This window comes from Pelophylax lessonae, assembly GCF_965119305.1.
Source record: "Pelophylax lessonae genome assembly, chromosome: 1".
NCBI lineage: Eukaryota > Metazoa > Chordata > Amphibia > Anura > Ranidae > Pelophylax > Pelophylax lessonae.
In genome coordinates, this window is record NC_138768.1 from 35254354 (window position 1) to 35277043 (window position 22690).

At 44.0% G+C, this 22690-nt stretch overlaps 1 protein-coding gene across 1 annotated transcript in view; it reads left to right on the forward strand.

Moving 5' to 3' along the window:
- The window catches only part of DCAF12 (DDB1 and CUL4 associated factor 12), a 45347-nt gene that overhangs the window by 18658 nt on the left and 3999 nt on the right, over positions 1 to 22690 (forward strand). The window contains exons 3-8 of the mRNA XM_082243323.1: positions 170 to 376; positions 2683 to 2743; positions 3905 to 4098; positions 7037 to 7102; positions 9894 to 10056; positions 14475 to 14647. Coding sequence (XP_082099449.1) covers positions 170 to 376; positions 2683 to 2743; positions 3905 to 4098; positions 7037 to 7102; positions 9894 to 10056; positions 14475 to 14647 — 864 coding nt within the window. The remainder of the gene's footprint in view (positions 1 to 169; positions 377 to 2682; positions 2744 to 3904; positions 4099 to 7036; positions 7103 to 9893; positions 10057 to 14474; positions 14648 to 22690) is intronic.

Genomic DNA, 22690 nt, shown 5'->3' on the forward strand with positions numbered 1-22690 from the left:
TTCCCACTGACCACAATTTAATGGTAGGGGTTTTTCCCAATGACACCTCCACCCCTCCAGTGGATCGTAATCTTAACTGGGGTAAAAAGGTTGAGAGTCTACGCTAGATTCTTTTGCAGTAGGCCTGTTCTCTTGTTGGGTCCAGTAACAATACTCTTTTCTTTGGCAGTTGTTTGTGGTGGACGTCTATACTGGACAGATTACGAAGATTCCGATATTAAAGGATCGTGAACCGGCCAATACAGCACTGCAGAGCTGCGGCATCCATGCCATCGAGCTCAATCCTTCCCGAACCCTTCTGGCTACCGGAGGTGATAACCCCAACAGCCTGGCCGTCTACCGGCTTCCTACCCTGGATCCGGTCTGTGTGGGAGATGTGAGCTGCATTAATTTGTTTATTTGTACATGCGGGTCTTTGTCTTGTTTAGTTTAAGGGTTTCAAGTTTAGGTGAAGATCTTCTCTGGTGTAGTAATCAAGGGCACAGTATCTTCTGCAAACCCCTTGCTCAGGCCTTGACAAATTTGCTTTCAATCTAGGAGCCAGCTAAAAACGTTAAGGAGACAGGTTTTTTTTATTTTATTTTTTTTAAATAAAGCTTACGGGTGGAACATGTAACATGTTCCCGAAGGTGTGCTTATCCTTCAACCCTTTTGCTGCCTGAACCATTTTGCTTTTTTTTTTTTTTTTTTTTTTTTTTTTTTTTTTTTGCACACATTTAAAAAAATAAAAATTAGGCCATAAAACCCTCAAAATATATTTTTTCTGAAAGCAGACACCCTAGAGAATAAAATAGTGCTAGTTCCAATTTTTTATTTTGCACAATATTACCACAAAATTTCATTAATCAACACCTTCCGACTCGACTGATCACGATCAGGGTAAAAGGACAGTCACAGCGGCCCTTTACCACGTGTTTAGCTGTCAGCCAATGATAGCTGATCATACGATGTAAACAAAAGCCAGTTATTTGCTTTTTTTTCCCTTACGCTGATGGCATGAGGAGAAAAGAAAAAAGCCAATAACCAGCTTCTGTAAAAGGGACATCGGCCCCAACATTTGCCCATCAGTACAGCCTCATCAGCACACATCGGTGAAGGAGAAAAATGACCTGTTTTGCAAAATTTAATAACCAACTATGAAAATTTTCTATTTATTTTTTCACAATTTTTTTAAGTTTTTTTTTTTTTTTTTTTTTGAGCAAAAAAATGAAAATCCCAGTCGTGGTAAATACCAAAAGAAAGCTCTGTGTGTAAAAAAAAAAAAAAAAACAAAAAATTTCATATAGGTACATCGCTGCATGACTGCACAATTGTCATTCAAACGGTGACAGCGCTGAAAGCTGAAAATTGGCCTGGGCAGGAAGGGGGTAAAAGTGCCTGGTAGGCAAGTGGTTAAGGGTAAATTTTACACTTTACGCAGTGACAGATGTTTTTTTACTGCATGGTAAAACGTCTGTCGTCACAGGGATACACAGGAAACATTTACGTCCTGTATGTCCCATTCACACTGCCATGCAGCCATTAACTACAGACCTGCTGCATTTTATCGCAGCGCTCCATGCCTAATCGCACTGCAATTTAAGACTGCACATCACCCTGCCCTACATTGCAGTGACTGAAGTGTACGTTGTGTACCCTTAGCTTAAAGGTTATTGAGAAAAAAAAAAGGGGGGGGAGGGATTGACACACCACACTGGCTTCTTTCCGCGACCAGAATAATGAATTACTCCAGCTGCCCTTCTTTGTGGTGGGAATTCACCCTTAATGGCCATATACCCATATGGGTTATGATAAGAAGGGACTAAAAAAAGGCCTACAACCAAAATCGGATGTCATTCATCACATATTCCAAACAGAGGATTATTCCTCATTTTAGGACAGGGCCGAACCATGCAAATCATTCCATTACACCCCATCACCCGGATATATATCCACAACTTCTGGTGTATAGTGCTCATACAGTCATTTATTTCAAACTGCACACAGCTGTTTCAGACCATTTCACCATCAGTGGAGTGCATAGAAACTGTGGCTTCTATGGAGTAAGGCTTGTCATTCAAGACAGTAGGGCCATAGAGATTATGGTGAGCAAGGATAAAATGAACCAAAAAGCACAGTAAAGCCCCTTTAGCCTCATTACATCTCGTATCCCCAAAACAAGAAGATTATTCCTTTTTTTTTTGTTTTTTAATCTTTTTATTTTTTTTTTTTTTTTTATAACGAACAAGTCATACAAAACATATATAAAAATAATCACAATATCAAAATCTATGATCTGGAATAAATAAAGAAAAAAAAAAAAGAAAAAAGGGGGAAGAAGAAAAAATAAAAAAAGAGGGAAAGTATAATTTCTCAACATCTTATATTAATATAGGCTGGTCCGATTGATTAGTTTTTGTTTTTTGCTATTACTATAAGGGGTAGGTATTTCCATGTATATCCTAAAATTATTAGTCCGTCACCACTAGATTATTCCTAATTTCTGTAGATACTTTCTGAAGCTGGATAATGAGATGGTACCCATGAGATAATTTCATGTCTGAGATTCCCTGGTTATGAAGAGGCTGCAGCCATACTACTACTGTGATACAGCTTAGTTATCCAAGTGACCATATAGCTGTCTGACCAAAGTCCCCATAGATTTGGGTTGCTTGTAATGATTTTCATTGTATTTCTCTTCAGGAGGGTCACAATGACTGGATTTTCTCTATTGCATGGATTAGTGACACCTTAGCAGTTTCAGGTGAGTTCCATACTCTCCCTTATAACTACCTCCGTCCAAACTACCATTTCCTACCTTAGTGACACCCTGCAGTCAGGAAACTAAGGGACAACAGACCATGATACAAACCTGTAAGGGTTTCTACTTCTTTTACCCTTACTCTATTTTAAATCGGGGGCCGGCAAGCCGTCAATCTCGATCTACAGTCGACCGCAGTCAGCCAACCGGTAAATTGGGAACACTGCCCTGCATAGCTGGTCCTTCTTTCACCCCACACCCCCTCCCCCACCACAATTTACTACAGAGCAGAGAGCGGAACATACCACAGTATTGGGTGGAGAGCGGGAGCTGCCAGAGTTAACTGTTCACATTACCCAGCAGGTGGTTGGCTGCTAGGAAGCTGCTGGGCGGCTCTAGCAACCAATCCCCAGATTGTTCATGGGAAAAATGAACTCCTGCTCCCACCCTATATCCACTACTGTGACACATCTAGCTCTTTGCTCTGCTGCACAGGGTACACCAGTGTAAGATTGGGGGGGGGGGGGGGGGCACAGAGGAAACTATAGTGGGGGTGGATATGAAAGGGACAGATGACACTGGTTTGGTGGGGGCACGTGACTCTACAGGGAGGGGTGATGTGAAGGGGGGGTGCAGTGGGCACAGGACACTACAGTGGGGGGGGGGGGATGTGATGTGAAAAGGACACTACAGTTTGGGGAGGGGTGACCTGATGGGGTGATGTAAAGGGGGGGGTGGTGCAGGGGGCACAGGACACTACAGTTGGGGGGGGGGGGGGATGTGACGTGAAGAGGACACTGCAGTTGTACAGGACACTGGGGTGGAGGGTGATGCGAAGGGGGCACAGGAAACTGTTAATGGGGGGGGGCAGAAGACACTAAGTGGTAGTGATGTGAAGGGAGCAGAGGACACTACTGTGGGAGGTATATTGGGGGGGGGGCGCACAGGACACTATGCTGTGCTTTTATGATTTTTTTCAAGGGCGTTTCGCTGGAAATGGCTTCATATTCTAGAACCTATTGATACAGCTGATACTGGTTCTAACACTAAAGAGGGCCTATTAGTACTGTCTAAATTGCAGCAGAATTCCCCTGAGCTTTTCGGTGGTAATGCTCTATATGTACTAGCACAAGCCTGTCGCTGTAAAATCTTTTCCTCTTCCAGGGTCCCGGGATGGTTCGATGGCTTTGTGGGAGATAAATGACGAGGTGATGAATAAATGTAACTTCCAACACAGCCATTCTCGGGTGCCGGTCTATGCACATATTGACCACAAGGCTTTGAAAGATATCCCCAAAGAAACTAACAATTCCTCCAACTGTAAGGTGCGCGCCTTGGCCTTCAACAGCAAGAATAAGGTAATGTTTGGCAGCCCCTATTGCTATGTTACTGTCAATTTAATTCCAGACATTAGCAGAATGACTTCTTTGGTTGTTGTACGTAATTGTCTTTGACAGCCGTTCCTCCCAAAAAGAGGATAATTTACCAGCATAATGCAGCAGCCCGGGGATAAGAAAACTCTGTGGTTAAGACATCCTGTTGTAAGATCATGTCAGCAAAAACCTTTCCTTAATATTATTATATGTGCATTTAACTGTAAAAGCCTCCCTTTTTGTCGACCTCCAAAACCCCAAGTTTGGATGTGATGTCCGCAGCCCCAGCAGATTTGGGGTTGTTACACAGTGACACGCTGTAACGGCCTTTATTTTTGTACCATAGAGAAAAAAAAAAAATTGTCCGGTCTCGGGAACTCGTACAGCTCATGGTACTTGAACCACACCACATTGATGGTCAACTAGAGACTGGGCCCCTTACATTGCTCTTCCTTGAGAGGGATGTGCTTTACATTAACCACTTCAATACTGCACCATAGCTAAAAGATGGCTACAGAGCAGCTCTGTTGTTCTGGGAGGGCATCCATGGACATCCTCTCAGAACACGCCTCCTGCAGACCCTGTGATCGCTGTGTTCTTTGAAGGTAAAGGGCCAGTCACAGCGGCCCTTTACCATGTGATCAGTGGCGTCCAATCAGTGCACATCAGTGAAGAATAAGCAAAATTGACTTATTTGCTAAATTTTATAAATTTATTTATTTTTTTTTTCAAAATTTTCGGTCTTTTTTGAATGTTTAGCAAAAAAATAAAAAACCCAGTGGTGATACAATGCCACCAAAAGAGAGTGCTATTTGTGTGAAAAAAAAAAATGTCATGTGTACAGTGTTGCGTGACAGTTGTCATTCAAAGTTTGACGGCGCTGAAAATTTGGCCTGGGCAGGAAAGGAATGAAAGTGCCCATAATTGAAGTAGTTAAAGGTCATTTGGAAGAATGTGCACCTTAGACAGCTAACATGATCATTTGTGCCATTGGTAACTTACCTGAGAAGTTACATTGGTCACAATGCTTCTGCTGAAAGGTGTTGGTGCCAGACTGGAGATCATCTGCCACTGCTAAATACTAAAGGAACTCCTAGCAACTTCTGGTTAAGAAAGGCTGCTCTACAATGTTCTTTCGCTTTTCCAAAGTTGCTATATAAAATCTATTCAGAAAAATAGTCAACGGAGACTATCTACAGCGCTTGCTGATTTCCTAATGTGATAAATAAGTATGTATGTATGTATATATATGTGTGTGTGTGTGTGTGTGTGTGTATATGTATATGTATGTGTGTGTATATATATATATATATATATATATATATATATATATATATATATATATATATATATATATATATATATATATATATATATATATATATATATATATATATATATATATATATATATATATAATAAAAATATAGGTTCTAGTGCAGTCAGAAATAAACAGTTATATTGGTGACCATGGTATTAATAAATAAATAGCCAATAGTGCAAAATGAATGTGCAAACATGCAGTCCATCAAGGTGACAAGAAAAAGTATTTTTCAAGATCTAAATCAAAGTGCAGGTGCTTTGTGCTCAATCATCTGATAGTTTGTGACTTTTCGTGGCATGGGTTCCTTTTCCAGTGAAGTGTGGTATAGGTGGATCACTTACCAGAGGTAATGGGTCTTATGTGCTGTATAGCACTAACACCAAACTCGCTTGTGGGCCTGCCAGGCCGGAGGTACTGAGTTCCCTGTGTACTCCTAGTGGGGGTAAAGGCTGGATTCCTCCTCGCCTAATTTCCACTCTTCGGGGTTTAGGGGCCAGGATTATGTAAAAAAGCAAATGCTCCAAATAGTGTAGAAAGTTTTTTAAAATGTATTTCCCGCATGGGGTAGAATCATGTCCAAAAATAACCGATGACATGCAGAGTGGCGAGCGGAGTGTTCCGGCTTGCGTTCCAATGCGCGGTTGCGTCACGACGTGCTTTCCAAGAACTGACACGTTTCGCCACTTCCTGTGACGTTATCAAAGGTAGGAAGGTACTTTGGACTCGTATATGCGGTAGACACTGCCCCTCACTCCGCCCTTATTACAATCTTGGACCTCATAGAATACCATTACTCATGTCATACCATTTTCGATTGATGCACAACAGAGATGCCAGCCTGATGTCCTTCTGTGGAATTGATAAGATCAAACCAAATTGGAGAGGAAAGCATATGCGAATCGCAGTCTCAAAGAATGAATTCTGATGGATTTACGAACTCTCAACCCTCCAACCTAAGGGAATGAATATAGACATGGACATAAATTGCTTTATATCCAATCCATGAAACCAATGTAGGATTCATCTGGGCTTATATTGGAGCTAAGGATTACACTGATATAATATATTTACCCAAACATTATGCCATTTTTCTACACACATTTTTATGCAGGAGTCTATTTGCAGGAAAAAATTAAACAAAATTTTAAACCTAAAACAATATTTAATCCCCTCTGAAGTGTAACACTATGAAAAGCGACCCACTTCCTACAGTAAAGCATGGAGGTGGTAATATCCGGTTATGGGGGTGTTCATCTGCAGCAGGGACTGGAGCACTTGTCAGGATAGAAGGAAAAATGGATGGGGCAAAATACCATCAAACTTTTATGGAAACTCTGCTGCCCTCTGCCAGAAAGTTGTCATTGGGAAGGTTTACCTTCCAACATGACAATGACCCAAAGCACACAGCAAAAAGATGACCACACAGTGGTTGAAGGGGGGAAAACAACAAAATGTGAATATTTTAAAAGGGGGCGATTCTTTTCTATACCAACTGTATATCCAACCAAATGGAAATGCTGTACTTCTCCTTTTTATAAATCTAATAAATAGTGTATGTTTCTACATTTTGTGTTTCTCAATAAAGTATATTATTCGCAGGAACTGGGTGCTGTGTCTCTGGATGGTTACTTTCACCTGTGGAAAGCGGAACAAACACTAGCTAAGGTAACCTTCTTCTTTCTTTTTTTTTTTTTTTTTTTTTTTTTTTCTCATTTTCAGCAAAACCTGCTCAGTTATGATATCAGCCACTCAGGGAGTGCATTGTTTCAACAAGTCATCCAGCTCAGTGCCTTGGAAGATAAAGCATTAAAGCACAACCACTGTGCAATGTGGCAGAGCAGAAATTAGAACCAGGCAGTCAGAGGAAAAGGGATGATGCCATTGTTTTTAGGCAGACTGAACACACTGAAAATCAGACCTCTGAAGGAAAAATGTATTTTTTTTTTTACATCGTTTTCACAGTTGCTGTGTGGGAATATCTGTAAGAGTTTGTGCAACAGTTGCTCATCCCTGCACCGAATTGTGCCGAGACTGTACACTAAACAGCGCATGTGTGGCTCAGTGTACAACCTTGGGGGGGGGGGGGGGGGGCTGACAGGCAATAGGAAGCATTTGTGAGAGAAAGGAAATGGGCAAAGATGTACTAAAACTGGAGCGTGCAACATTTGGTGCAGCTTTGCATAGAAGCCAATCAGCTTCCAGGTTTTATTGTCATAGCTTAAATGAGCAAGCTGAAGTTAGGTGATTGGCTACCGTGCACAGCTGCACCAGATTCTGAGTGCACCAGTTTTAGTAAATCGCCCCCATAGTCTCCCTATTTCATAAAAAGCCTCTCGGTGTATTTAAAAAAAAAAAAAAAACTTCTGCTTTAACTTGCTCTTAACAAAAAGCATTTTAAACCATTTGGCAGCCAGTGACGTAAGACTTCACTTTGTATATGTTACCAAAAATTTGATAATATTTTTGTCTTTATTTGCACACAAATCAATGCTTGGCTCTATGAATGCAGGCGGCGGACCTTTCGTTCATCTGCCTGTCCTCCTATCATAGAGCTCTTTAGTGCGGGAAGCTATAGTACAGCTTTAATAATTGGAGGAGGGTAGCGGGAAGTACCAGCAGAGTTGGCACTTTTGACAAGTGCCTGTGACAGGTCCCTGCGGCACTGGAAGGTCAAAGCTGCTGGGAATGGGGGAAGCGGAAGAATGACCAGAGCAGCCACCTTCACAAGAGACACCTCTTATTCAATGTAAGTACCGATCCTTGTACTGATTTATAAATAAAATGAAAAAAAAAAAAATATATATATATATATATATATATATTATATATATTCAGAACTAAACCAATTGATTTTTAACTGTTTCTAAAAACGGTTACAGGGGCATGGCGTGCATAAGTCACATTTGCTTGTGCTCTTGACCAAACTGTCAGGCCATAAAAAAGCTTGTCATAACTGATCACATGTGCAGCAATGTTGCAGATCAGGAGGTAAGATGTCAGCTTCCTTGTCTATAAAGGATAGAAATATTTAGATCCACTTTAAATAAACTTAATCTTTTAAAAAGCTCTGGAAGCAATAGGGTTAGAACTGTTGTAAAGTCATTTTTTTTTTTTTCTTAATGCATTCTATGCATTAAGATAAAAAGCTTTGTGTGCAGCATCCTCCCTACGGCTCCTTATGAGACCGAAGTCGTGCGATTTTTGTTTTTTCTTGCTGCGCTTTTATAGCGATTTTGTCTGGACTTGAAGCAATGGCTATGTCTATGGACCTCAAAATTAAAATCGGTTCAAAGTAGTTGCGACTTGGAAGTCTTACAGATATGAAAGGTACTCATTGGAAATCATGGAGTACAACTTGTCATGCAACTTTGCAGTCGCAAGTTGCACAAGTGTGATAGGGGCCTAATACCTGAGCCCACTCGATCCAGCGATGTCCACGAATACCTCAACCGTTCGGGATGCTCTCTCCTGTTTGGCTGAGACACAGCAGCCGCGCCATTGGCTCCCACTGCTTTCAGTCACACTTAGCATTTACCATTTAGCAGCGAGAGGGCCAACCGACAGCTCCCTGTCTGAATGGATACACGGAGCTGCAGCTCAGCTTGGGTGCCCCCTAGCAAGCTGCTTGCTGTGGAGACAACAGGAGGGAGAGGCCAGGAGCTCTAGCCAGGGACCCTGGAAGGGGGGGGGGGGCATCTGGGCTGCAGAGAGGAGGTAAGTATAATATGTTTGTTTTAATAGGAAAAAAAAATGTTACTTTACAGTTTAAAACAAGTCCCTATCCTCTGTACCTGCAGGCACTGTGGAGAAATTTATCTTCGAAGTTCACAGCAGAGGCACTGAAATCAATCTTTTTTCCCTTTTATTTTCTATGGAGAGCAGAATCTTGTCTGCCTGTCTTTCCTTTGTGTATTAGTCAGAGCCATGACAAAGCAGAATCCTCAGTGTGGCACACTAGTGGTACGGAGCAGGCAGGTACTACAACAGAGCGCTTTATACTTGCCTCTTTAGCAGGCACTGTGTTGAAAATTTGCTTTTTGGAGAGACCTTAGCACCACTTCTCTCCAAAACAGAGTGTCCCTGTCTGGGTGGCACAGTTCCTCCTGCCAAGATCTCTTCAAGAGATCAAATCTTCAATGCAGTGCCCACTCGAGAGGCAAGTATAATGCTTCCCCCTCTTACAGAGGACTTCTGCTGTACCCAGAGACAGAATCTGTCATGTCAGAAGAATTGCTCAGTACTTGGTGAAGTTGTAAGTTCCATAGAATGTAAGGTTAGACAGTGCTATGTGGATGTAGTGCTTTGCAAAAATTAGATATTATGATCCAGTTTAGTCTGTCTTTTAATGATTTTTAACTGTAAGAAGAGAACAAGATTCCACAAGTGTATCAACTGACATGTCAGCCTGTATGGATTTGAGCGTGTACTGATTGCCGTGATTTATGATTTTGTGCAGCTTCTCTCCATCAAGTTACCGTACTGCAGAGAGAACGTGTGCCTGTCCTATGGCCTGGAGTGGTCTGTCTATGCAGTGGGATCGCAGGGTCATGTTTCTTTCTTAGACCCCCGGCAGCCTCCACAGAATGTCCGGTCCGTGTACTGCAGGGAGCAGGGCAGCGGTGAGTGAGGACAGTCTGTATCAAACTGGAATTGTGGGCTGGAAGTTGGACACGTCTTTTTCTTGTCATTTTTATGTGCAGATTATCACATTCTTAAAGGAGAAGTACAGCCAAAGGTCGTTTGGCTGTACTTCATCCTGTTAATCACAGCAGTGCGGATCATTCTGTACTCCTGTGACCCATTTTCAGCAGACAGCGGGCTGAAGCACACTGACATTACAGAGCCAGTCCAGGCTCTGGCAAGATTGCGACAATGAAGTTGGGATCTGCCCATGTGCCTGGACCAGCACCTGGCTTCGCCTATCAGCGAGCTTGGTTCTCAGTCCTAGAGTCGGCGGGGGACAGATGCAGCATTGGGCTGATGCTGAATTCCCCTAGGGCAGGGGCCCTCCAGCTGTTGTGGAACTACACATCCCATTAGGCATTGTAAAACTGACATTCACAGACATGACCAAGCATGATGGGAATTGTAGTTCCTGAACAACTGGAGGGCCATAGTTTGAAGACCCCTGCCCTAGGGTTAGTATGAGTCTTAAAATAAAAAAATAGAGAGAGAAACCCATACTTCTCTTTTAAAGGGTAACTCCACTTTTGTGGGGGGGGGGGGGGGGATGGCAAATAAAACAAAATATAGCATATACAATTGTGATACAAGTCATATTGTAATTTACTGTTATTAAAAATTGCCTTTCCTTTGCCTTTTCACATCAATGGATGTGGAAGAAATAGGATTTTTGTACCATGAAATTCTTTTTTTCCTCTTGCGTCCTCTGACAGACGCAGCTCTGGAAGTTTCTTCACTAATGGGTTATGTGCGCCCTCTTCTGGAGTAGCTAGGCAGTGAAAGCTTTCACTAGGCACGCCTTTAGGGGCCGTCCTATCCACATGACCCCAGACACACCTGCTCATAGAATCGGTTTCTTGCTGCCTAGCTTAGGAGTAGGACCTAGGTTCCCTGCTGGGACTTCGGTCTCCATTTTTATTTTCTTTAAAGACATGTTTGTTTTTTTCTTTACTCACTATCGCTAGCTAGTGTCAAGGGGATCCTCCTGGTGAACTACAAGCGACAGCCGGGCTGAGGTTTCTCACTGGATAATCTAGATCCATGATGGTGAACCTTGGCACCCCAGATGTTTTGGAACTACATTTCCCATGATGCTCATGCACTCTGCAGTGTAGTTGGGCATCATGAGAAATGTATTTTCAAAACATCTGGGGTGCCAAGGTTTGCCATCACTGATCTAGATCCTTATGGTCTCCCAGCCTGGCCAACGAGCGTGAGCAGGTTGTGGTCCGCCCAGGCCTCGCCACGACAGAGCCCCGACATATGGGAACGAGCCTGCAAACAGATGCTTTCGCTGGAACGCCTCAACCTGGAACGCCCTGAGTTGCAGCATACACCTCTTGGCTGGCAGCACCTCCACTCAGGGTAGGAGGCGAGATGTATCGGAGCGGAGCCCCATGGTCCATGGTATGGTGAGTGCACCAAGCCCCCCGTGTCCCAGGGACAGATTCCGGTGGGGGAGCTGTGGGCCCGCTCCTGGGGATAAAAGGGCTGGGTTTCCTAAAATATCTCCTTGGTCTGTCAGGACAGGTCCGGCCCTCCCTGCTCCCGTTGGGGGCACTATAGCGGCGACCACCGCTTAGGGGAAGGGGTGTGACACTGATATTTTGTCCGGTGGGGGGGGGCTGGGTCTTCTCCTGTAGTGGGTCCCCTTGAAGGCCTCATAGCCTGGGCTCCTGAGCGCTGGCGCAGTTTTCAGCCGACATTTTAAGTGTGGGCATCAAGCTGCATCTATGTAAAGGCAGCAGCCATTTTCCTTGTTTCCCTGAGTGTTTGGCGCCGTGTTTGGGCGCCATCTTAAGTGTGGGCACCCACGCTATATGAGCGGCAGCCACTTTGGCTGTGTTTCCTATTCTTTTGTATTGGAGTTTCGCTTGCTGCTGACAGACTGAGAGAGCGGTTTACTTATCCAGGTTGGCTAGTAGTAAGGGTTTTTTTAGTCCTTTTAACATTCCTCGGACACACTTGGCTCCTGTCAGGATTCCTGCCAGCCGTAAAGAGGGACTCCGGCTATAGTGCGGTGCAGACTGCGAGCGCAACATTTAAAGGGCCAGTGTATTTCATTTTGGCATTGCTTAAAATGGAGTCCCAAAGTGGAAATTTCCCTTCTGAACTTATTTGTGCAGCTGGCCCATCCGGTTCACCTTCCCTGGGGTCTCTGTCTGCAGCCTTAGAAACTCTGGCGTCCAAAGTGGACCTTGTAATGAAACAAGTTGCTACAACTGTCGTCTCTGTTCCTCCGCAGGTTGGCAGTGGAGACGGTACAGGTGGTCCTAGTAGCGCCAGACTGGCCTCGCCGGTCCTGCTACGCAGATGTGGTGAGGATGGCCGTCGAGCCTCCATGGCGGTTGCCTCTGAAAGAAGATCCGCTGTCTCAAGGACCGATCTTCCATCCTGCTTTACAGTCGTTGGCTTCAACGGCTTGGCAGTTGAAGGCCAGGTGTTGAGAGACCGAGGTCTCTCTGATGCTGTGATTCCTACCTTTTTTTGAGAGCTAGGAAGGCTGCTTCCAGGAAAATTTATCATCTTACTTGGAAGATGTATATTGCCTGGTGTGAGTCGCAAGGGTTGCATCCTTGTTCCTTTTCAGTGTCAAGGGTTTTGGCTTTCTTGCAGAAAGGAGTGGAGCAACGTTTGGCTTTAGGCATGATTAAAGGTCAGGTGTCGGCCTTAGCCATGTATTTCCAACGTCCCTTGGCGACTAACTCCTTGATTCGCACCTTTATTCAGGGGGCGCATCATCTAGCTCTGCCAAGGAGGTCCCCTTTACCTCTGTGGGATCTGAATTTGGTTTTGTCCGTTCTACAACGTCCTCTCTTTGAAAATATTAGAGACTTTGTTGTCTCAGAAAGTTGCCTTTCTGGTAGCTATCGCCTATGCCCGCAGGGTGTCTGAATTGGCGGCCAGCTCTGTACTGCCGTTCGCCTTATCTAGTCGTTCATAGGGATAAGGATGTTCTAAGACCTAACCAATCTTTTCTCCCCAAGGTGGTGTCGGCTTTCCGCCTCAATGAGGATATTGTGTTGCCTTCGCTTTGTGCGAGGCCCAAGCAGCCTAAAGAATTTTGACCTGCATTCGCTGGATGTGATTCAGGCGATCAGGGTTTACCTGTCGGCCACGGAATCCTTTCGGGCGTCTGATTTCCTGTTTGTCCTTCCTGAGGTATCTCGTAAGGGTTCGGCTGCGTCTGCTACAACCATATCAAAATGGATCAGACAGACTATTGTTCAGGCCTATTCATTGAAGGGTCAGGTTCCTCCTTTCTGTGTGAGGGTGCATTATACTAGAGCGCTGAGTGCAATCTCTGGTTTCTCCCTCGAGTTCCATTAAAATGGTTGTAAACCTTCCTCCTTCCTTATTTTTATGTTAAAAAAAAAAAAAAAAAACGTGCCGATACCTGAACAATGGTTTTGCACAGAGCAGCCCCGGTCACCCTCTTCTGGAGTCCCCCGCTGGCACTCCAGGTCCCTCCTCTTCATTGGGTGCCACCACACAAAGCCGCTTTCCCTGTGGCCACCTGTGTGGGCTGCTGCATCCATTGACATGGACAGGACTTGGCCCCGCCCCCTTCACCCCAGGATTTGTTTTACAGCAGCAGGAGCCAATGCTATCAATCTGTCCATTGAGGAGAGAGACAGCGGATCAGATCAGCTTAAAAAAAGGTGAGTATTCTGATTTCTTCTTTACAAGGCTAGATAGGTTAGTGTTAGATCGTGGATGCCTGTAGATTCAGCAGGGATTTTAGTGTTAAGGTGGACTTATACTTTAATGCATAGAATGCATTAAGGTGAAAAACCTTAAGGCTTTAGTACCACTTTAATTCCTTAGCGCGAGGGCCAGATCTGCAGACATCACTGCAGACTGCTGAGTTTCGTTGGTCATGATGGCATCTCCCATCAATACGCATGTTGTCCCATTTTCAGCTAAAAATCACTGCATTATCCTTTTTTTTTTTTTTTTTTTTTTTTTTTTTCTTGACCTTCTTGAGGGTTGTGACTGCTTTTGCTAAAGTTAGGGTGGCGAGGGCTGTGACGATACATTCCTTCTTTCAATGCTACAATGGGTCCAAACCCATTGAAAGCATTGACTGAATAACGCAAGAAGAGGACCGAAGTAAAGATATTGGTAGGACCATCCGATACCCAATGAAAGGGGAAAAAAAAGTCAGTCTGAAAAAAAAACGATTTGAATGTTTCGATTTGAATGAGAATTTAATTTGATCACACATCAATTTGTCTTAAACTTGGTGTATTGTACAATCTTGTGACCACAGTCACCCTTCAGGAAAGGTTCAGCTCTCAGTATGGCCAACGCTTGCTCTCTCGAACTAAAGTCTTGATATGTTTGTTTGAAGGTATCCGGTCGGTGAGCTTCTATGAACATATAATCACTGTGGGGACTGGACAAGGCTCCCTCTTGTTCTATGACATTCGAGCTCAGAGCTTTCTGGATGATTCTATTGGCAGTATCCAGCCTTCAAAGTCAAGGGGAGAGATGCTGAAACTGACTACAGGAAAAGGCTGGTTGGTAAGTACTCACCTGGGTGTGCTTTGAATACACAGGATTATCGCAGACTAACCACTCCTAGCTGTCATTTTTGTGGGAAGCATTTGTGTAATGCTGGCCACACAACAAGATTCACTTAAAGGGTAACCACTTTGTTGGGGGGGGGGGGGATAGTGTATACAATTGCGACACAAGTTGTATTGTAATTGAATGTTTTTAAAAACTACCTTTCCTTTTTAATCTGCAGCCGCTGTAATTTTCTGAAATTGTAATGCAATATGGCAGCCTGGTGTTCTGTACACAGAATGTATACTGACCACACCCCCAGGAACATCATTTCCTGCTTGTGTGATTGGCTCCCCGATTTTCCCAGAAGTCTGCACTAAGATACAAGTCAGATTTCTGACATCCCCTGCAACAAAAATTTAATTTTTCATATTTTTCACACTGATCACTGTATTAGTGTCGCTGGTTCCTAGAAAACATCCGATTATCTGCCGCAATATCGCAGTCCCGCTAGAAGTCGCTGATCACCACCATTAGTAGTTAAAAAAAAAAAATAAGAAGAATTCCATAAATATATCCCATTGTTTGTAGACACTATAACTTTTATGTGCAAACCAATAAATATACGCTTATTGTTGTGTTTTTGTTACCAAACGTATGTTGCAGAATACATATTGGCCTAAATTGATGAAGAAATCTAAAAAAATTTTGGATTGCGTTTTTTTGAGAAAAAAAAAAGACTATCAAATGCCATCAAAAGAAAAAGCTTTTATTTGTGGGGGGAAAAAAGGACGTAGGTTTTATTTTGGTAAAGTGTCACAGGACTGCGTAATTGTCAGTTAACCATTTCAGCTCCGGAGGGTTTTACCCCCTTAATGACCAGGCCATTTTTTGTGATTCGGCACTGCGTTACTTTAACAATTGCGCGGTTGTGCTACAATGTACCCAAAAGCAATTGATGTCCTGTTTTTTCTACAAATAGAGCTTTCGTTTGGTGGTATTTGATCACCTCTGCGGTTTTCAGATTTTGCGCTATAAAAAAAAGGGACAATTTTGAAAAAAAAAAAAATAATAATAATTTTTTACTTTCTGCTATAAAACATTCCCAATAAAAAAAAAAAAAAAGTAATCAAAATTCAGTTTAGGCCAATTTTTGTATTCTGCTACATATTTTTGGTTTGTGCAAAAGTTATAGCGTTCACAAAATACGGGATAGATTTTTGGACTTATTTTTTTTTTTTTTTTTTTTAGTAATGGCGGCAATCAGCGATTTTTAGGGGACTGCGACATTGCGGTGAACAAATCGGACACTAAGTGACACTTTGTGGGGACCAGTGACATTAATACAGTAATCAGTGCTAAATATGCAGTTACTGTAAAAAAAATTACACTGGCAGGAAAGGGGTTCATACTGGGAGTGATCAAGGGGTTAAATGTGCTTGCTAACTGTGGGAGGGCTCTGTGGAAGTCACACAGATTGGGGTTTCAGCTTAGCTGAGACACACAATCTCACTGTGCTTGTCTGACAGGAGAGCCGTCTGCTTTGTTAGGCAGGTGGATCTTCTGTCAGTTTCCCCCGACGATCACGGGAGGCCTATGATGATTGAGCCTTCTCCTCCTGCAGTCTGGCTGCATCTAATCACCGAGACCGCATGCACATAATCACGTAGATCTACGTGATTATGTGCAGCCCAGCCGCCCTGCAGCAGTAAATCTGCATGGGGCAGTCTGCAAGTGATTAAAGTAACGCAGTGCCGTATTGCAAAAAAATGCCTTGGTCATGAGGGGGGAGGGGGGGATATTCCAGAGCTGAAGTGGTTAAGCCCAGTGTGCATGGACCCTGAACCTCACCCTCCTCCCTGGGAAAACCCTGCACATATGCATACATACAAAGCGGTTTGATTTATTTGTCATTTTTCTGGACTATTAATTACTATTTAAAAAAATGAAAATTAAATTGGAATTGTGCTTTTAAAGTTGGGCAAACAAAATGATGTCCCTTAAAGTTGGACTGCCCTTGCACTGCACAAGTTTACTGCTCGTTTAGTTAAGTTTGTCATAAGACCACTTAGACTTGCCTGATCCTCTGCTCCCTGGCAAGCGGCACTTCCCTCTGCTTCAGCAGTGGGCTGTCTCAGAGTTTTCACATCCAATCCAGGGGTATATTCCCTGCATTGGTCTTGATTACTTCAGGGGACCGCCAGAGTGCAGGGGAGAAGAGGCTGCAGAGAATCGGTTGTAAAACTGCTGTGCTTTGTCCCCCAGCAGTTTAAATCTTGCAGTGTGGGTGCAGCAGCCCACAAGCTTTAAGGGAAATTATAGACCTATGACTGGCACGACTTGTGTCTGATTAATACGAAAGAGGATTTTTCAAACGCTAGCAGCTTTCTCCGTGGGGAAAAAAAAATACTGCTTAAATGAATAAATGGTTTCTAAAGACATTTGGCCTACAGTGGTGTGAAAGTGTTTGCATATTTGTCACATTTTAAATGTTTCAGATCCTCAAACAAATTTTTTATTTTTTCCTTCTAATGCTTTATTTTAAGGTTACACGGTTAATACAGACATGTCAGTATAGGCATGTCTGAAATGAAACCTGTACATTAATGGTTAACACCACAATAAGCCATTGCAAGTATAGGATGCATATGTGCCTATGAAAAGGTGAACCGGGATACACAGTATTAGGAAGCCTCTGTATTCCACATGACATTTTACACGGTAGACACCGATTAGTATATAACAAACCGCAAATTAACAAATTTTAATATTACACGAAGATAACCCGATTAAATACAAAATGCATGCATTTTATTTATAAAGTGGGGGGGGGGGGAAGCTGTCCAAACCTGCCTGGTCCAAACCTGCCTGGCCCTATGTGAAAAATGATTTGCCCCCCCCCCCCCCTCCCCCCTTGCTAAATCATGTATGAACTGTGATTAACCACATTTTCAGGAAAGTTGAGTTAAAGGCCACACCCAGGCCTGATTTTACTTCCAGACCTGTTGAGTCGAGAAATCCCTTAGAGGCTGTCTTAAAGTGAAGAACACTAAATTAACTCAAAAAGCAACACCTCATGCTGCAATCTTAAGAAATTCAAGAACAGATCAGAAACAAAGTAATGGACAAGTAGTCTGGAAAGGGTTACAAAGCCATTTCTTTGGAACTCCAGCGAACCATGGTGAGAGTCATCATTCACAAATAGAGAAAACTTGGAACAGTGGTAACCCTTCCCAGGAGTGGCCGGCATACCGAAATGACTCCCAACAGCACAACGACAACTCATCCAAGAGGTCCTAAAAGAACCCAGAACAACATCTAAAGAACTGCAGGCCTCAGGTAAGGTCAGTGTTCAAGATTCAACAATAAGAGAGACTGAGGAAAAATTTGAATCCATGGGAGAGTTCCGAGGTGAAAGCCACTGCTAACCAAAAAGAACACCGACTCGTCTTGCATTTTGCAAAAAAAATCTTTATTATCCCAAAGACTTTTGACTCATCAGTCCCCAGACTATTTGCCTAAAAGTTGAACTTTTTGGAAGATGTGCATCCCCTTACATCTGGCATAAAACTAACACCGCATTTCATAAAAAGAACATCATACCAACAGTCACACATGGTGGTGGAAGTGTGATGGTCTGGGGCTGCTTTGCAGCTTCAGGACCTGGACGACTTGCTGTCATTGATAGAACCATGAATTCTGCACTCTACCAAAAAATCCTATAGGAGAATGTCCAGCCATCAATTCTCGACCTCAAGCTCAAGCGCACTTGGGTTATGCAGTAGGACAATGATCCTAAACACACCAGCAAGTCCATCTCTGAATGGTTCAATAAAACAAAATTTAAGATTCTGGAGTGGCCAAGTCAAAGTCCGAACTTATACCTGATTCAGATTCTGTAGCATGACCTAAAGCTGACTTAATGCTAGAAAACCCTACAATGCAGCTGAATTAAAACCATTCTGCAAAGAAATTCCTCCACAGCGATTTGAACGACTCATTGCCAGTTATCGCAAACATTTGATTTCAGTTGTTGCCGCCAAGGGAGGCACAACCAGTTGTTCAATTTTAGGGGCAATTACATTTTCACACCGGGCCAGGCAGGTTTGGACGGCTTCTTTTTTTTTTTTTTTTTCCCCTTAATAAATTAAATCATTTTAATTGCATTATTGGGTTATCTTTGTGTAATAATTTGTTTGACCTGAATCATTTAAGTGTGACAAATATGCTAAACAACTAAAAAGGAAATGGGCAAATACTTATTTACAGCACTGTACGTCTTGGGGTAAAAACGGAGGAGGTCTTTGGATCCTTCAGGGGGCTCGGTAATGAGAAGAATGAGGGTGTGGGTAGACGTGGTCAGTGAGCTGTAGTGAAAAGTTCTTGAACATCATAGATCATCTCAGGAGAAGCAAGTGTAGTGGAGAAGCAGAATCCTATGGTAGTACGTAGAATTTCGGGTGAGGAGTGTTGCGTAGAGGAAGGTGCAGAACCCCCTTAACAGTACAAAGTATTTCAAGATGAAGGAAAGTATAATCGAATGAGCAGCTGAACGTCCACTTTACTTTCTAAAATAGATGATGTAATAAAAAAGGGTGAGCTCACCTAGTGTGTGATTGTGGCACCACCTAGAACTCCTACAGCTTAGGAGTGAATATGAAAATTTGGAAAGAAATTTGTGCGCTCAACAAAACTAGTGCGCTCAACAAAAATGAACATGCATCACATGTGAATGTTAAATAAAAAATAAAATCTGAAAATGCTTATTGAAAGGATAAAGATCCATGAGTGACAAAGTGTTATGCAGTGAAAAACCACTGTAAAAATCCAAAAGGTGAAAGAAACGTAACGATGCAAAGTTGAAAAACTTAATTCCAAGTGTTTTTAAACGGTAAAGACAGTCCTTATAGTGAAAATGATGCAGATTCTTTCCTCAAGATGACCGCCAAAACCTTCTTGCATGCACCCCCCACGTGACCACGAAAGGAAATGGGTGACTCCATACCAGATCCCCACTAAAGCCCCGTACACACACACAGATCGTCGTCATACAAATGTTCGTCTTTTCTCCCCGGGATGTCGGTGTCTGTTGAAAAGTGCAAAGACAGCACAAGAATTTTGTCCGCAGACTTCAGCTGACTGCAGAAGTGATGTCATGTAATGGTTAACTTTCCCTGTGTTTTTTATTTTCTGAGCATGCCCAGTCTTGCAAATCTGCGGTCTGTCGGCTGATTTCTGTACTGACAGGCGAACAATCGTCCGTTCTGGTGTCTGCAGACAAAAATTTTCATGTTTGCAAGAAAGACTCTTGTCCGCGGATTGTGTGCAGACAGCTGTCGGAGGCACCATACTAATGCCCCATACACACGTGCAGATTATCTGCAGACTTACCTTTTCTATGTAGTGCAAGGGCCTGCCGGATTGCATACAAATTGAAAGTGTTTAGGTTTGACCTCATATTATATGGTTTTGGTAAGTCTGCAGACAAAAGTCTGCAGATAATCTGCACGTGTGTATGGGGTATAACACGCGTACAATCGGCAGATCTTTCGTCCGCCGACGTTTGTATGGCGACGATCTGTGCGTGTGTACGGGGCTTTACAAATAGCCTGTTCAGTTCTACTCTCGCAAGGTTAATTGCCTGGGGTTGACATAGAGGTAAATCCTAAGCTGCATGCTTCGCCACATGACTGGATATAAATAACGGATGGCTTCTTACCAGACGTACAATATCAGAAGACTTTATCAATCTTATCCATACAGGGTGTTGGGGCTGGTATCGGATGTCCCTTCAGTCAAAAGCTCCCACGGGATAAGGACTCCTCACACACACAGTTCACAGCACCCCCCGGACTATGCTAATAAAGACCCTTCATGAAGGCAAACATCTGAAAATACCTGATCCTCTGTAGCCACAGCCTCTTCTCCCCCATGCTTTGAGGCTACTTGGCCCTCCGGGTCCCATCCATCCATCGATGCACTGACTGCAGTCCTGGAGTCTTGTGTCCTGGGTGGAGGTGGCTTTTTGGGCAAACGGCTGGCAAAGTGCCCCCCACCTTCCCCTGCCTCATCTGTCTCATCAGATCCTGAATCTGATTCGGCTGCCGCGAGCGTAGGTCACCCTGCTTGGTCTGCGACCATGCGCCCTGAATCCTCGGATAGTAAGGAGGATTCCTCCACTTCTACAACCGTGCACGAAAAGGCGCTGGTGGATGCACTGATTGTTGCTGTGCATGAGACCTTTAAAGAAGGATGACGCAGCTGAGGCGCAGGTTCCCTTTGGCATTCACAAGCCATCCAGAGCACAGAAGGTGTTACCTTTCCCCTCCTATTTTGACAGAATTGTCAGTAAATAGTGGGGATGACCAAAGCGTCCCCTTGTGGTCCCTAGGCGATTTTGCTTGGTGATACCCCTTTGAGGAGTCCCTTCTTAAGTGGACTGTTAAGGGCCCGGCTGACAGGAAGGGGGAGGCTGTGGCCCACAATATGTACACCCTGGCTGGTTGGGCACTGAGGCCGATATTCCCCATTGCCCTAGTGTTGCAGACTCTGGTCGAATGCGCTAGGCATTTACACTGTGACCTGGAGGGGCAGTAGCTCCCCCCTGCCTTTGCTGAGCTGGCGGACCACTGGTCCAGGGGCTGCAGTTTATCTGTGATGTCTCTTTTGGATGCGGTTCCCCTAGTGGCTCGGCTCTCTTTTGGCAGTGGTCCTTGAACGTGTCATTTTTGGCTCAAATGCTGGTCTGCAGACCAGACTTCTAAAATGACCTTGACTGATCTTCCCTTTCAAGGAGATCACCTGTTTGGTGCTACCCTGGATGACACGATTAAAGGTCTCCCAGTGGGGAAGAGTACTTTTCTTCAGCAGACTACTAAAGGCAAGTACCCTCATCGTAGACCTGGGCCCTCCTTCTTGGCTCATAAGGAGTTTTTTTCGTCCCTCAGGGTCGACTGACAATGGATCTGAGCCCTTCGGGGGCCTGCTGGAGGTTCCAAGCAAACTTGTTCTGGCAAGTCAAGAGCAATCTTCTCCAGACCCCCCAGACAAGGCCCCTTCAGCATAAAGGTGTGGCCTCACCTGTATCTGAGGTGGGGGGACGTCTTCGCTGGTTCCCGAACCCAAGTATTCCCCTGAAACAAGTCAGGTGGGTCCACGAGGTCATTCGGTCTGGCTACAAGATCAAGTTTCGTTCTTACCCTCCGGTAAGGTTCTTCCTTCCAATGTGCTACTTTCCCCGGTCCACTTACAGGCTCTTTTTGGGGTGGTGCAAGACCTTTTTGCTTTAAAGAGTGATGGTCCCGGTTCTGACTTTGGAACGTTTTCAGGTGTTTTGCTCAAACCTGTTTACAGCACCTCAGGAAGGAAGGCAAGGTGCGTCCAATTCTGGACCTCACGGCGCTAAACTGCTTTGTGTGGGTGCAGAGGTTCAGAATAGAGTCTGTTTGCACGGTGGTGGCTTCTCTGCATCTGGGGGATTTTTCTTGCCTCCATCGACATCAACGCTTACCTTCACATTCCAATGGGTCGGTCTCCAGCATTTCCTCCGCTTTCCCGTGGGAGAGGAACTCTTACAGTTTGTGGCATTACCCTTTGGTCTCGCTTCTGCTCCTTGTGTCTTCACAAAAGTGTTGGCCCCTGTGCTAGCATTGTTACGCCATGGGGATCACAGTGCTGGGCTACTTGGACGACCTCTTTCTGCAAGCGGAGACTCCTGCTCTGGATAACCTGGAAATCACCATAGAAGCTTGAGGGTGTTTGGCTGAATTCTGAATTTTCAGATGTCTGCTCTGGTTCAGTCCACAAAGCTAGACTATCTGGATCTGACTCCGGACTTGGCCTTAGCCAGAGTGCTCCTTCCTCTGGACAAACTCCAGGAACTGCAGGCTGTAATTTAGTCTCCTGATGTCCAGCAGAGGCTAATCCCTCCGGACTTGCATGCGGTTGCTGAGCCTGATGGTGTCTTTCTTCGAGGCGGTTCCGTTTGCACAGTTCCATACAAGGGTCCCTGCCAGGGAGATTCTGGCCAAATGGGACAAGAATCTGCAGTCTCTGGAC